The sequence below is a fragment of the Oryza brachyantha genome, chromosome 5, assembly GCF_000231095.2.
Source record: "Oryza brachyantha chromosome 5, ObraRS2, whole genome shotgun sequence".
In the NCBI taxonomy this organism is placed as follows: domain Eukaryota; kingdom Viridiplantae; phylum Streptophyta; class Magnoliopsida; order Poales; family Poaceae; genus Oryza; species Oryza brachyantha.
Window position 1 is genome coordinate 9625458 of NC_023167.2, and position 13176 is coordinate 9638633.

Genomic DNA, 13176 nt, shown 5'->3' on the forward strand with positions numbered 1-13176 from the left:
TGCCCTAACCACCCCGTGCACAGTGCCACTCTCATCACTGACAAATCCATTGCTATTTATTTATATATATTAAACCCAGTGGTAGGATCGGTCGATCGCCATTTGGACTAATTGCATCTTGATATCATATCATATAATATCATTGGCATTCAGTGGAAGCTCTAGCAAGATCGAACACTGCAGGGAAGAAGAAGGTATGGGTAGTATGGAGGAGAGTCGTCAGGTGCATCGTTCTTCGGCGGGGTGGATGGCCGTCGACGGCGAGGCGCTGCGGCACCCGACGGCGGGGAGGAAGAAGGGCGGGTGGGTAACGTTCCCTTTCATGGCGGTGACGATGGCCGGGCTAGGGCTGGCGACGGCCGGCGCGACGGGGAACCTGGTGGTGTACCTGGTGAAGGAGTACCACGTGCCCAGCGTTGACGCGGCGCAGATCTCCACCGTCGTGCTGGGATGCCTCAGCGTCGCGCCGGTCGCCGGCGCCATCGTCGCCGACGCCTTCTTCGGGTGCTACCCCGTCGTCGCCGTCGCCATGGCCTTCTCCGTCCTGGTAAGTGACGATCGATGAGCCAAAAGCTGGCGCGCGCGCGCGCGTGCGTCTTCGATCGAATGGACGGATGAATTAATGAAATGACCACCATGCAGGCGTTGCTGGTGTTCACGCTGACGGCGAGCGTGCCGGGCCTCCGGCCGCCGGCGTGCACGCCGGGCCCGGGACTGCCTCCGTGCGAGGCGGCGACGGCGGGGCAGATGGCGGCGCTGTACGCCGGGGTGCTCCTGCTGTGCGTCAGCGCGGCGGGGGCGCGGTTCAACCTGGCGACCATGGGCGCGGACCAGTTCGAGTCCCCCGCCGACCGCGACGTCTTCTTCAACTGGTACTTCATCTTCCTCTACGGCTCCTCCGTGCTCGGCTCCACCGTCCTCGTCTACGTCGAGGACTCCGTGTCCTGGCAGCTCGGCTTCGGCCTCGCCGGCGTCGCCAGCGCCGTCGCCCTCGCCGCGCTGCTCCTCGGTGCGCGCTACTACCGCCGGCCGGCCGCGCAGGGCAGCCCGTTCACGGGGATCGCCAGGGTGATCATCGCCGCCGCCAGGAAGAGGAAGGTCAACGTGGCGGCGTCGGGGGAGTTGAAGTTTTACCACGGCCGACGCATGGCAAGCGAGGACGACGACAATTTTCCTCCAAGCAACAGCTTTAGGTAATAATTTTTTTGATTTAGATAAGATTAAGATCAAAATTTTAAACTTTGATTATTAATATTTTAAAAAGGAAATTAGTTTGAAAACACTACGTACTATATAGATGGGTCTTTAAAAGGTGATTTACTAAAAGTAAACACTTATTTATTTTTAATTATAATAGAAAATTATAGTTACAACATGTTTTAGAGACTGTGTCCCTATGTAAAACGACAAAAAAGATTATTAAACTGTGGAAGTACTATTCTTTATTAACTTAGTCAACACATTTTATTTATGAAAATGCAAGCCTTAGCAGTTTATGCGACTGAAATCGATCACTGAAAACTAGACAATCCCTTCTGATTATTTAAAGTAAATATAGCCGGGTAGTGCTATAGCTTAGCAGTTTATAGGTATGCATAAATATTCACACTAAAAACACATGCGATGTGCTAATTAAGCAAGATTAATTGTCATTTGTCATCGTCTACAAAAGACAAAATGAAATATCACTTCTCAGTGGATAGAATTTTTTTAACTTGTATAATAAAACAACTTGTAGCCTGTGCATCGTATGGTGCACACAGTCATAAATAACCATAATTTCGCTGACTTTAAGTAGTAAGGGTCATCTCTCGGATGTTCGAGAAAAAAAAAATCAAATGATATAATTATAAACGAAAAATAATATATATATATATATTCTTAACGATATAAAAGTTAAAACTAGAAAATAAGATACAATAAAAAACCTCAAAATCAACTTAAAAAATTAAGGTTGAAATTATATCAAGATTGTGGCTTATAAGATGGGGCCTAAGTTAGAATATGTTCAAACTTGACCAACAAATCCTAGTTCCTTTTTTTTTTTTAACTCAAAGTAGTCAAATGAGAACTAGTGAACTAACACAGCAACAATTAACATAAGCCGGTGATTTATAAAACACCGGCATATATAGCTGCAACACAAAACGTAAAACATTCAAACACAGCCTAATATTATATAGAGAGAACTAACCAATAATTTATGTACTACTTGTCACTGATAGTATGAGTCTCTTCACGTTCATGATAAAAAACATCTTTATAACTGTTTCTACTTCCATCCAATAAAAGTATAGATAATATTAAATCTCATATGAATGATACAACTATATATATATATGTATAGAGTTTGTACTTTCTGTTAGAAAAGTATTAGAAAAGAGCAGAAAGATGGAAAAGCTAGCTAGATCGAACACGGAATAAGGCAGAATGCAATTTAATCACGCAAAGCAAGTTGATCACGTACTATATACACCAAATCTGATTCCCTTCATCACAGCTCTAACATCACTGATGGAGATTATATAACGTATATTAAAAGAAAATTGTGGGCGTTTTGGAATAATAAAAGCAAGCGTGGCTATAAACCAAAGATCACAAGCTTAAGTATATATGCACTGAAAAAAGGCCCAACTTAACAGGAAAAGATGAAAGGGGGATATGTTCTCTATGCATATATTAATTGGTCATTGGTGCCACCACGTACTATAAATATCTAGCTAATCTACACCGGCATATATATACTACTCTAACACAAATCTGATTTTCTGTTTATAATTAATTGCATGTGTACGTACGTCCTGTGATCTCGCATCCAAATAAAATGATACACACACAGATATATATATATATATATATATATATATATATATATATATATATATATATATATATATATATATATATATAACATGTCTGTGTATTAATATTTTTGTACGTGTTGTAGCGTCTTCATCACAGGTAGACCAACTAAGTGAGGTGATCGAATAGATTACTGAAGCACACCGACAATGTCAATGTCAAATGCGGCCGGTATTATTAATTAGCACATCGTACGTAATTGGTACTATATACTGCATCCGTCCTAAAATAAAATCATTTTTCAGTTCTTTTATACAGTGACTTTTCATTTTATTTGAATTTTTTTGTGAGTAATATTTTTATTTTTACTAGATGATAAAACATGAATAGTAATTTATAATTGATTAATTTTTTTATGTTTTTTATAATTTTTTAAATAAGACAAATGATCATATGAAAAAGAAAAAATTAAATTATCATGAGACGGAGGGAGTATATAGTTTTAGGAGACATGGTACGTACATGCTGCTACTAGCCAATAAGCCACTGACCTAGGGTTCACGCATTCACGACTGACGAATACGTTAGACTTTCTTAGCGAAGACGTCAGTGTCTTGGAAATTTGAGCTGATGCAACTGCATAGTCTCCGGAATCTCGCAAATACTGTATATATTTCTTATGCGAGAGGTCTAGCGCAGCATATATTTTTAAAGCAATTTTACGGTGTTTAAGAAGGTATCAGGAGGTATCACCTTTTTATATTTAGACTAAAATTTTGATAACTCTCGGTATCTAATGATTAAGTACTATAAAATTGCTTATATTTCTTATACACAAAATCAAAGACCTAGAGTACAAATGAAAGCGACGGAAAATAAAAAAAAAATCAATTATCCTAAAATTAAGTTCTCATATGATTAAAATTTGAAATCAGCTTCACATACACACTAGGAATTTTCTTTTTTAAAGATGCGCAATATATAGATTAGTTTATTATTCGGAGCTAATCGCTTTCTGATGGTCTCGCTTTGTCTTCCTACTGTACACCACGACACTGACTTGACACTAACGTCCACTGACGCCAACTTCGATAAAATCGTAAGCCTGAGTTGAAATTCAAGACCTCTGTAAAATAATATGACAATCCTAGAATCGTTTAATGTAAAAGTTTATGTAAGTGTTTTTAGACTGTTTAGTAAAAATTAAGAATTAAAGACTTTAATGTTCTTCAATAAATGTAAAATGAGGACGGTAATTGAGAATTAAATAGGTAATTTTATATTAAGCCATATATTTTAAAATTTACTCTGAATTTAAATGGAACAAATACTACTGTAGTGCTAGAAATGCTTAGGCTAAATGTAGGGAGTTAGGAGAATTCCATCCTACAGGAATAACTCCTACCAAGCCCTTGAAGCAAAATCATTTTCTTTGCCATGCTAGTGATTACTCCTTTTTCATATTATAAGTCGTCTATTTTTTTTTCTCTAGTCAAACTTTGTTAAATTTGATTAATTTCATATAAAAATTTAGCACCATTTATACTATTAAATAGTTATAAAAAATCCGAAAATCTTTCATCCACCTAAACAACACAGCCTCGAATAGAGAAATTTTTGACGGCCTTTGACCGGTGACGTACTGACGTGTGTATGGACGCAGGTTCCTGAACCGCGCGGCGGTAATCCCCGACGGCGACGTGAACCCGGCGGACGGCGAGGCGGCACGGCCATGGCGGGTGTGCACGGTGCAGCAGGTGGAGGACCTGAAGGCGGTGCTGCGCATCCTGCCGCTGTGGAGCTCCTCCATCATCCTCAGCGTCTCCATCGGCGTGCAGATCAACTTCAGCGTCCTGGAGGCGCTCGTCATGGACCGCGCCCTCGGCCGCTTCACCGTGCCGGCGGCCTCCTTCTTCGTCTCCTCCCTCTTCGCCGTCGTCGTCTTCCTCGGCCTCATCGACCGCGCCATCCTCCCGCTCTGGCGGCGCCTCACCGGGGGACACGTCCCGACGCCGCTGCAGCGGATCGGCGCGGGCCACGCGCTCACCGTGGTCAGCATGGCCGCGTCCGCCGCCGTCGAGCGCGCCCGCCTCGCCACCGTGCGCGCCCACGGCGAGGAAGGGAACCCGGTGTGGGCGTCGCCGCTGCCGGCGATGTGGCTGGTCCTGCCGCTGGCGCTGGCCGGCGCCGGCGAGGCGTTCCACTTCCCCGGTCAGGTCACCCTCTACTACCAGGAGTTCCCGCCGTCGCTGAAGAACACGGCCACCGGCATGGTCGCCATGATCATCGCGCTCGGGTTCTACCTGAGCACGGCGCTCGTCGACGTCGTCCGGAGCGCCACCGCGTGGCTGCCGGACAACATGAACGCCTCCAGGCTGGAGAACCTCTACTGGCTGCTCGCCGTGCTCGTCGCCGTCAACTTCGCCTACTACCTCACCTGTGCAAAGCTCTACAAGTACCAGAACGCCGGCAAGTGAGATGCATCCATACTTCTTGCAGTGAACACATCACATATGCTTCTTGCATCTTGACCTGCACATCACAATTGAATAAACTGCTGCCATGGTGATCACAGAGTGTACTTTCCATCTTCTTCCTCGATAACAACTGTGGTAATTTGCAAAGGGAAAAAGAAAAGCTCTTGTTCTGAACAATCTGAAACATTTGGTAGAATTGCACTGGAATTTCCATGTCACAGACACAGGAAATTCTTTAGCATGAAATGTTCTATGATGTACTCCTACAAAGACTGCACTTTTACAAATCAAAAAGATCTCCATGACAGAGACTGATGCAATACATATCTTGTTTTCGCATAAATTATTTATTAACTAGCCAGTATGCCTTTCAGAAGAACCAACCAAATCAATCTGACATGGCAATAGGTATCTTCACAGAATCTGGCCACAAATCAAAAAGCTCAAGATAAGCAGATAAGCTAGTCCAACAGTTTCGTACTCCTCTGTCAGAAATCTCAAGCACTATGCCTTGTATGGCGAGGATGCGCCTCCACCGATGCTAGTGCCCAGCTTCATCAGGCTGCCATCAGCATTCTTCTCAAACAGATCATCAAAGTACTTGTTCGAAGAAACATAAGATGGCCTGCGAGCTCCTGCAGACATCGGTTGCTTCGTGCTCCCGTTTATCGGTGATTGCGAAACGGCATTCCGAGGCGGCACCCCGAAAGAATGTGATTGCTGTAGAGGCCTCAAATTCAGTGGTGGTGAGTTCACAGAAGAGCTGGAAGTGGATGTGTGCGGTGGCACTGAGGCTGCGATGAAAGGGTTGGACTCCGTGGTGTCCTCCGATGCCCATGGCGGTGGCGGGTAAGGAGATGAGTTGTGGGGCAATTGTGACTGGGGTGGTGGTTGCTGCTGAAGCTCAACGCCTGCAGTTTGAGGCTGAGGCTGAGGCTGAGCCCATGGAGCGACATAGCTGCTGTATGGTGCAGCTCCAAGTCCTTGGTTTGAGTAAGAAGGCTGTGGATGATCATTGGCTGCTGGGAAGCCACCTTGATTCAAGGCAGCCTGAGGTGTTGGGGGTGTATGAGGTGGTGAAGGGTTTGATGACACAGTGAGTGCAAGAAGGTCACTCATAACTTGCTCTTCTGCTGTTCTTACAGGAGCTGGAGGATCAGGCAGTGCCAATGCATTGCATTGAACGGGTGGTGAAACTGTAGAGGCACCAGAGGATGCTGAACTTGTTATCCCATCATCATGGGTGGTCGACAAAGATGTGCCTACACCAGAAGAGGTGCTTTCAGCATTTCTAGACCTCAATTTCGAATTCCTGGTCACAAGATTGACTTGTCAGATCTGGATAATTCAAGGATAAATGGGCTAGGTAGGAAACAAGATTGTGTGCAATCGGAAATACCTCCGAGCGAGCTGGGAGAACTCGTCATCTTCATCTTCATCCTCTTCATCAAAAACATTGGTTGGTACTATAGCAGCAACTGCAGCTCGAGGAGCCCCTGTTGCCACTGTAGTTGAAGTGGTTTCTGCTGGTGCTTCATTCATGACAACTGCTTCTTCATCAGGTAGAGGAGAACCAGAAGCAATCGCATCATGTTTCGTAAGAAGAGTCTGCATCCTGTCATTCAAGTCAAGAGCTTGGCCCAAGAGCTCCTCATCTCTGTAATAATGCGGCAAATGAACTTAAGACAGTGATAATCAACACTAAGAAAAATGTATATATTTAAACTATTTCAAAGGAAACTAGTGGCCCATTCTCTATTACCTCCCTTTACCACATCCCTAAAGAATATCCAAATAAAAAATATCATGTACTTACAGAATCTCCAAGTCTCTAACACAAAATAAGGAAAAAACCTTGCAGCAGGAAAATTAAGTACAGTTTTGTTGTTATCCTAACAACCCATCCCTCTAAAAAATCTGGCAGGTGGTGATGATGGAGTGTTCAACGAGCGCTGGAGTTCAGCAAAGCATGATGGCAAGCTGAGGTTGTGCAGCAGACTGGGTCCAATGATGGTGCCTCATTGTCTGGGGGATTATATGTGTTATTTTATCCACATAACAAAATGTCATTTAATTATTATGCATATAGTTGTGTCTGGAGAGTTATCTCTGCATCTGATGAATGAATGTCACTAGATAACATTGTAGTTTTACGAATCAGTCGCAGGTCACAAGCTATCAGTTCCTGCAACAGAATTTTCAAGTAGCACATTATTTTCTAAAAACTTTATTTGTCATATCCATTATGTATAGCTTTATCTAACTGAGTCACATGGGCTATTAGATCCATGTAATATCATATAGGGTCCTACATATACATGTATGAGAATAGTTCTATTATCTATTCCCCTTCAAGTTTTCTGAACAAAAGGGATAACAGATGTTCTATAGACCCATGATTTTAAGCATATGTTGCTCTGTTTATATCAAGTAAGTAGCCTCAATCAAATAATCCTAGCAATTTCCAAAATCTAAAAGCAAAGGATGACATGACCAAATTAATGGAACTATGCTAGCTGTACAGATTAAATATGAAAGGAGAATGTTGATGCAATTATATACCTCAGTGAAGTTACCAAACTTACGATCTTCTTCTGGTCCGACCGGCATTGTTTCACAAGCTCTGTGATAATTTCATCATTGACAGCCTAAATTGTCAAAAAGGTTTTTACTTTCAGAAACAGAAACCATAAAATCACTTGAAGTCTTCAACACTAAGAAAATACATGGAGGTTACATGGTAGTCAAGGATTCTACAATAAAAACTGAAACAACAATCTAATAATAATTATGACCATTTTTAACATCAAAAAATAAGTTCTATGCACAATATATCATCAAATAGGCATCGCGTGCCATACCCTGCGATCATGTGGATTCACTGCTTTCAGCATCTCGCTTAATAGTTCAACAGTGCTTAACATGCGTTCCAAGTCCAATGAACTAAAAGAAAAATTGAATGTCATACAACATGGGGGATAATAAGGAACAGTATTTACAATAATAATGCATACTAAAATGATGTGACCTCAGGGAAGGCCCGCTAGATGACATTGCCTCATCAAGTCTAGAGGAAGAATTAACTGGCATTCCATGACTTGGTTGATGATATGGTTCCAAAGAACCTGGGCGTGTGATTGGAGTAAGTATTGGTGCAGCATCAGGTGATCGCTGAGGAAACTCCAAGCCCATTTTCTGCAGATAAAGATACTCACTACATGTGTGCAAAATAATATTACAGAACTCAATGGAATAATGTGCCAACTTCATCTACCTGCAGTAAGGTTTCCACTTCCCATGTAGGTATAAAATTGATACAAATTACAAAATGAGCAATTTGTACAAGCATTGATATGGATCTTGGACTCTTGGTTCATGTCAGGGTAACTAATGTGCAAAAGATGGCCATATAGAAAAGCTAAGGGGAGGGAAGGAGAACATGGGACCATCAAGGCATCAACAGAGACAAAAGAATTTTGAAAAAAGGATCAACAATTCTTCCTTGATTGATAATGGATAGATGCTGTCCCTCTTGACTTAGACATCTAAGAAACAACCCCAGACATTTGAAAACTTACCACAAGGGAAATTGGGAAACAAATCAATCTTTTAAGAAAACTAACCATTGTAGTTTCTAAGTAATACTACATCTATTTGTAGATACATGGACTTTTAGACTCACCATAATCAAACTTTAATTAAGACTACTATATAGAAAAGTCGACTATAATTTGTCATGAAAAGTATTTTCATACAGTAATGGCCTTTTGTTTGGCAAACAAACCGTGATGAAATAGTAATACAGCCTTCAGAGAACAGTCATGGTCATTTATATGGATGTATTCATAGGTTTTGCAAAGTTGTTCATTTGGTAGTTAATCATGTGTTGAATTTATGAACTATACCACAAAAAATGGTAATTCTAGCAAGAGCCGAACAACTGAGGTGAACAAGAAAACTGCAAGTTAATTAACCTCAAATATTATTTCTACGAGGGCCAAACATTATTGATCTTTTACACTTGTTGTTAAAATTGACAAAGAGTAACGTATTGGCACTTTACAGAATAAGAAATCAAGCTGCAAGTTGTCTAAAATCAAGATGTAGTGACAGGAATCCTATTAAAGGCTTAAAGCAGAAAAATTATTCCAATGTAACATGGCAACAGTTGATGAAATATCAAACAAACCTTTATTTCAGCATATGCCCAGTAGTACTGAGGATGCCTTCCACCGTTCTCACCAAATGCTTCTTGCCAGGACTCAAGGAGTACTAGAATTTTGTCCCTCAATTGCATATCAGTCTGACAATTGCCGTGACTCAAAAAATTGGATCAGCATGGCCAAACAAAGAAAGCTAAAAGTGAAATAACATTCAAATTGAGGACCCCAAGCCTCAGAAAGATTTAGGTTGTATAAATCATTCAGTCATTCAAATAGTGTTACTCATGGTCTCAGCAGCAAATTAGCATTTATAAAATTTTCTAAGAGAGCAAAGATTAGATGAATAGATAAAATCACCAAAAAGAACAGACATGTAATGGGATGTTATCGAAAAGACTATCTTCTCCCCCATGAAAACTGAAAGTTCAAGGTGTATGATTCTCCCATGACTATTCAGTTCCTGCTAGCTCAATAATGGAGAAAAATCATGAGTGATTTAATATTCATTTAGACTTTGAATAAGAACGAAACATTGTACTATTATTATATTCATCTTGTAAAACATAAACTACAGCAATGTATCTCATAGATAGGTTTGGTGTTGAATCAAGCCATATCATCTATGACATCAAACCATACTTGTACAGGAAAAAAGGAAATTTGAATGGATGCTAACCTAGAATATCTTGATTCAGAAACTTCCCAACAAGCTAGTACAAAACCCTTGGGGACCACATGGCAGTGAAAACATCAAGGGGCATTTTACTACAGAGTGGTATGTACACAAATGACCCCAAAATTGCCATGGGAAAAGCAAAACTGTTACCTTCTTCTTCACAATTTTGATCATCTCCTGCAGTATATCACGCTCTGCAACTTGTGAATGCACATGATCCCCACAATTCTTCATTATAGTTTCCAATAACTGCAAATCAATTGTATGACGTTTTTACAGAAACAAATAACAGAGGACTTTAAAGGGCCAAAAGGTTATTTAAGCATGGAAGCATACCGTCAAAGCAAAAAATTGAACCTTTGAATTTTTGTGCTGGAGACGCTTCTTCAAAGCTTTAATCACCTCTTTTGCTTGCCTGAATGAATGCATTATTTTAATCTCAGCTATTTACTCTTGTAGCATATCATCGATGTATGATATGGAAAATATTAGGTGTAAATTTGTATTGTCTGTACTTCCCATTAACCTACACCTTTAGAGGAGGCTTTAAACATGAAGTCTACAGCTATTCCTATTGTTTCTACTTTTTCGCCTTTTTTTCAGCTACTACAATTGTGAAGTTTTGACTCCTGTCAACTTGGAGCTTGTTGCTGATGAAGGATTGGCAAGGCAGGTTAGGTCAAGTCGGTCGGTAACGCATAAGTTATTCAACACATATATAATATATGTATATTAGAATGATTCCCCCTATATTCTCAGCGCCACAGGCCAGTCATGAGTCATGACATAGAACCAGAGATATTATCAGTTTATCATGGTTCAGTGGTCCTGTGTCTCTCTATATAGCATATTTTTTAAGGAAAAGAATCATGTCATAAGGATGATGTGGTGTTAGACTAATATGGTCCCTCTGTGCCTATGTTGGGGATAGATTGGCACCTGGCTCAGTCTAAATGATAGGTTCTGCATTGAAGCATGAGCATCATTATTGATTGGAGGAAAAGCAAGGTGTGTTTTCAACTTGCTTAGGTGTTGCATATTCCTTTCTTTAATTTTTAACTTGAGAACTATTCCTTCAGTCCCATAATATGTGGGATTTTGCCCTCTAGCTTTCTACCGAAATATAAGGAATTTGGAGTTTAAGACAACGATTTATTTCTCGTCCAATCAACTTTTGTAATATTTTATTCTCCAACTATCGACTTTTGTACTACCACTTTCTTCTTCATTTATCAACATTTATAATATTTTATTCTCCCAATTATCACTTCTTGTGACGAAACTAATACTTTTACCATTGACTTAACTTTTACCGAAAAGAGTATAATCACTTTTATTATGGGACGGAGGGAGCAGTCCCAGAAACCATGTACAAAAGCGAACTAAATCTTTTCTAAGAGCAAATGAACTAAAGAAAAGAAAAAGGGAAATTAAAAGGAAGAAAGATTCAAAATTTATATATATACGAGGGTTTGATTAGAGAAAGGCTAGTTGAAACGAATTTTAAATTGAAGCTGTCAGCTGACAAATGTTCGTTAAGGGCGCCTGTACGATCCATTCGCCATGATCTTTTTCCAGAACAGCAAAAGAAAAAAAAAACAGAATGAAAGAGCACACTAGTGATGAACAGTACTAGTGAAGAATACTGATGATGAGATTAGTAGCAATCAAATCCTATAATTCTGGCGAGTTGACGACGATGTTAACAAAGGCAGCCATTGAGCAATGACCATTTCGTTCCTTTGTTCTGCATATCACGACCCATTTGGAGATGATTGTAATTAAAGTTGGTTTTTTTTTCACAGAACAAGGGCCGATTATTCTCCATGAATCCACGCGCCCGTCCGCGTATATTATAAAACAATCGTAATTAGAGAGAAAGAGAGAAACCCACGTTTTTTTTCTCTTTTGGGGCGTTCTTGGATTAATTATCCATCAATCCATGGCGATGAAAAAAAAAATTGAAACAAGCAGGGGGGGGGGGAGGGGATCGCACATCGCTGCGGCGATTGCACGAGAACCAAGAATTCAAAACAACATCCACCTGACCACACGGTGGATAGAGAGAGAGAGAGAGAGAGGAAACAGAGAGGGAGGGTGAAGAAGCGAACCCGTGATCGGAGTTGAGGGCGTCGCAGATGTCGATGTTGAGGGTCCAGTCGGGGCCGAGCAGCAGCTCGCTGGTCGCCTTGTCGACCCGCACCGCCGGCGACGACGACGACGCCGCCGCCATCTGGGTGGTCGCCGATCACCGGTCCCTATCTATCGCGCGGCGGAAACGAGGACAAAGGGAAGGGAGGGAGGCGGCCATTATTAAAGATGCTCCTCCTCTCGTCTCGTCTCGTCTCGCTGCTGGTTTTTTGTTTCTTTTTTTTTCTTTTCTTTTTTTTTTTTGTTTTCGTTTTGGGTGCGGTGCGGTGCGATGCGGCGTTGTGTGTGCAGTGTTGCGTTGCGCCTCGAAGCGGAACGGAAAGGTGACACACGACGGACGGCGGCTGCTGCCGCCGCGACTGCGCGGTCCCTGCGGTGCCTACTGTGCCGCGCGATATTCCTTCCGCCTTTCTTTTCTTTTAGGCCTCGTTTAGTTTCAAAAAGTTTTCTTAAAAAATATCACATTAAATTTTTGAATAGAATATTAAATATACATGAATATTAAAACTAAGGGCTAATTAGATATATGTCATTACAAATATACCAGTTTAGAAATATATCATTACAATTCATCAAAATATAAATATGCCATTATAAATCTTTCTATCTCTCAAATATGCCATTTTATACACCTTGAGAGTATTTGGCCTCACATTCAAACCAATATTTTTCCAATTCACCTTAAATGCCCCTAGTCCATCTCCTCCTCCTCTTCTTCTTCTCTTGTAATAGAGGAAAAATGCGTAGGCCGCTGGTCGGCCAGGGCCTTCGTCGGCCAGTCGCGGTCGTCGCCGTTGCCTCCGCCGACCAGTCGCGGTCATCAATAGGTAGAACAAATCGAAAAATAGAGTTTTTATGGGACGGATGTAGTATTCAATCTAGAACAACTCATATTGATTTTTTAAAA

At 41.3% G+C, this 13176-nt stretch overlaps 2 protein-coding genes across 2 annotated transcripts; one reads left to right on the forward strand and one right to left on the reverse strand.

Annotated features, from left to right (window-relative positions):
* Nucleotides 1-5508, forward strand: LOC102701451 (protein NRT1/ PTR FAMILY 2.3-like). The gene is made up of 3 exons (XM_040523879.1): nucleotides 1-547; nucleotides 643-1193; nucleotides 4466-5508. The coding sequence occupies exons 1-3, from the start codon at nucleotides 197-199 to the stop codon at nucleotides 5277-5279; spliced, it is 1716 nt and encodes a 571-aa protein (XP_040379813.1). The 5' UTR covers nucleotides 1-196; the 3' UTR covers nucleotides 5280-5508.
* An 86-nt stretch (nucleotides 5509-5594) lies between these two features.
* LOC102714096 (TOM1-like protein 6) lies at nucleotides 5595-12538 on the reverse strand. The gene is made up of 9 exons (XM_006654209.3): nucleotides 12230-12538; nucleotides 10455-10533; nucleotides 10269-10367; nucleotides 9469-9582; nucleotides 8308-8474; nucleotides 8141-8222; nucleotides 7842-7927; nucleotides 6679-6936; nucleotides 5595-6591 (listed from the first exon to the last, which is right to left on the reverse strand). Exons 1-9 carry the CDS (start codon nucleotides 12349-12351, stop codon nucleotides 5784-5786), a joined length of 1815 nt encoding a protein of 604 aa, XP_006654272.2. The 5' UTR covers nucleotides 12352-12538; the 3' UTR covers nucleotides 5595-5783.
* Nucleotides 12539-13176: the final 638 nt, after the last annotated feature.

Bases quoted from the DNA above. Each gene is read 5' to 3' on its own strand.
- LOC102701451 (XM_040523879.1), top strand. From the start codon at position 197: ATGGGTAGTATGGAGGAGAGTCGTCAGGTGCATCGTTCTTCGGCGGGG. The intron at 548-642 runs GTAAGTGACGAT...ACCACCATGCAG, and splicing joins CCATGGCCTTCTCCGTCCTG to GCGTTGCTGGTGTTCACGCT. The intron at 1,194-4,465 runs GTAATAATTTTT...GTATGGACGCAG, and splicing joins CCTCCAAGCAACAGCTTTAG to GTTCCTGAACCGCGCGGCGG.
- LOC102714096 (XM_006654209.3), bottom strand. From the start codon at position 12,351: ATGGCGGCGGCGTCGTCGTCGTCGCCGGCGGTGCGGGTCGACAAGGCG. The intron at 10,368-10,454 runs GTATGCTTCCAT...ATTGATTTGCAG, and splicing joins TTCAATTTTTTGCTTTGACG to TTATTGGAAACTATAATGAA. The intron at 8,223-8,307 runs GTCACATCATTT...TTTTTCTTTTAG, and splicing joins TCTAGCGGGCCTTCCCTGAG to TTCATTGGACTTGGAACGCA.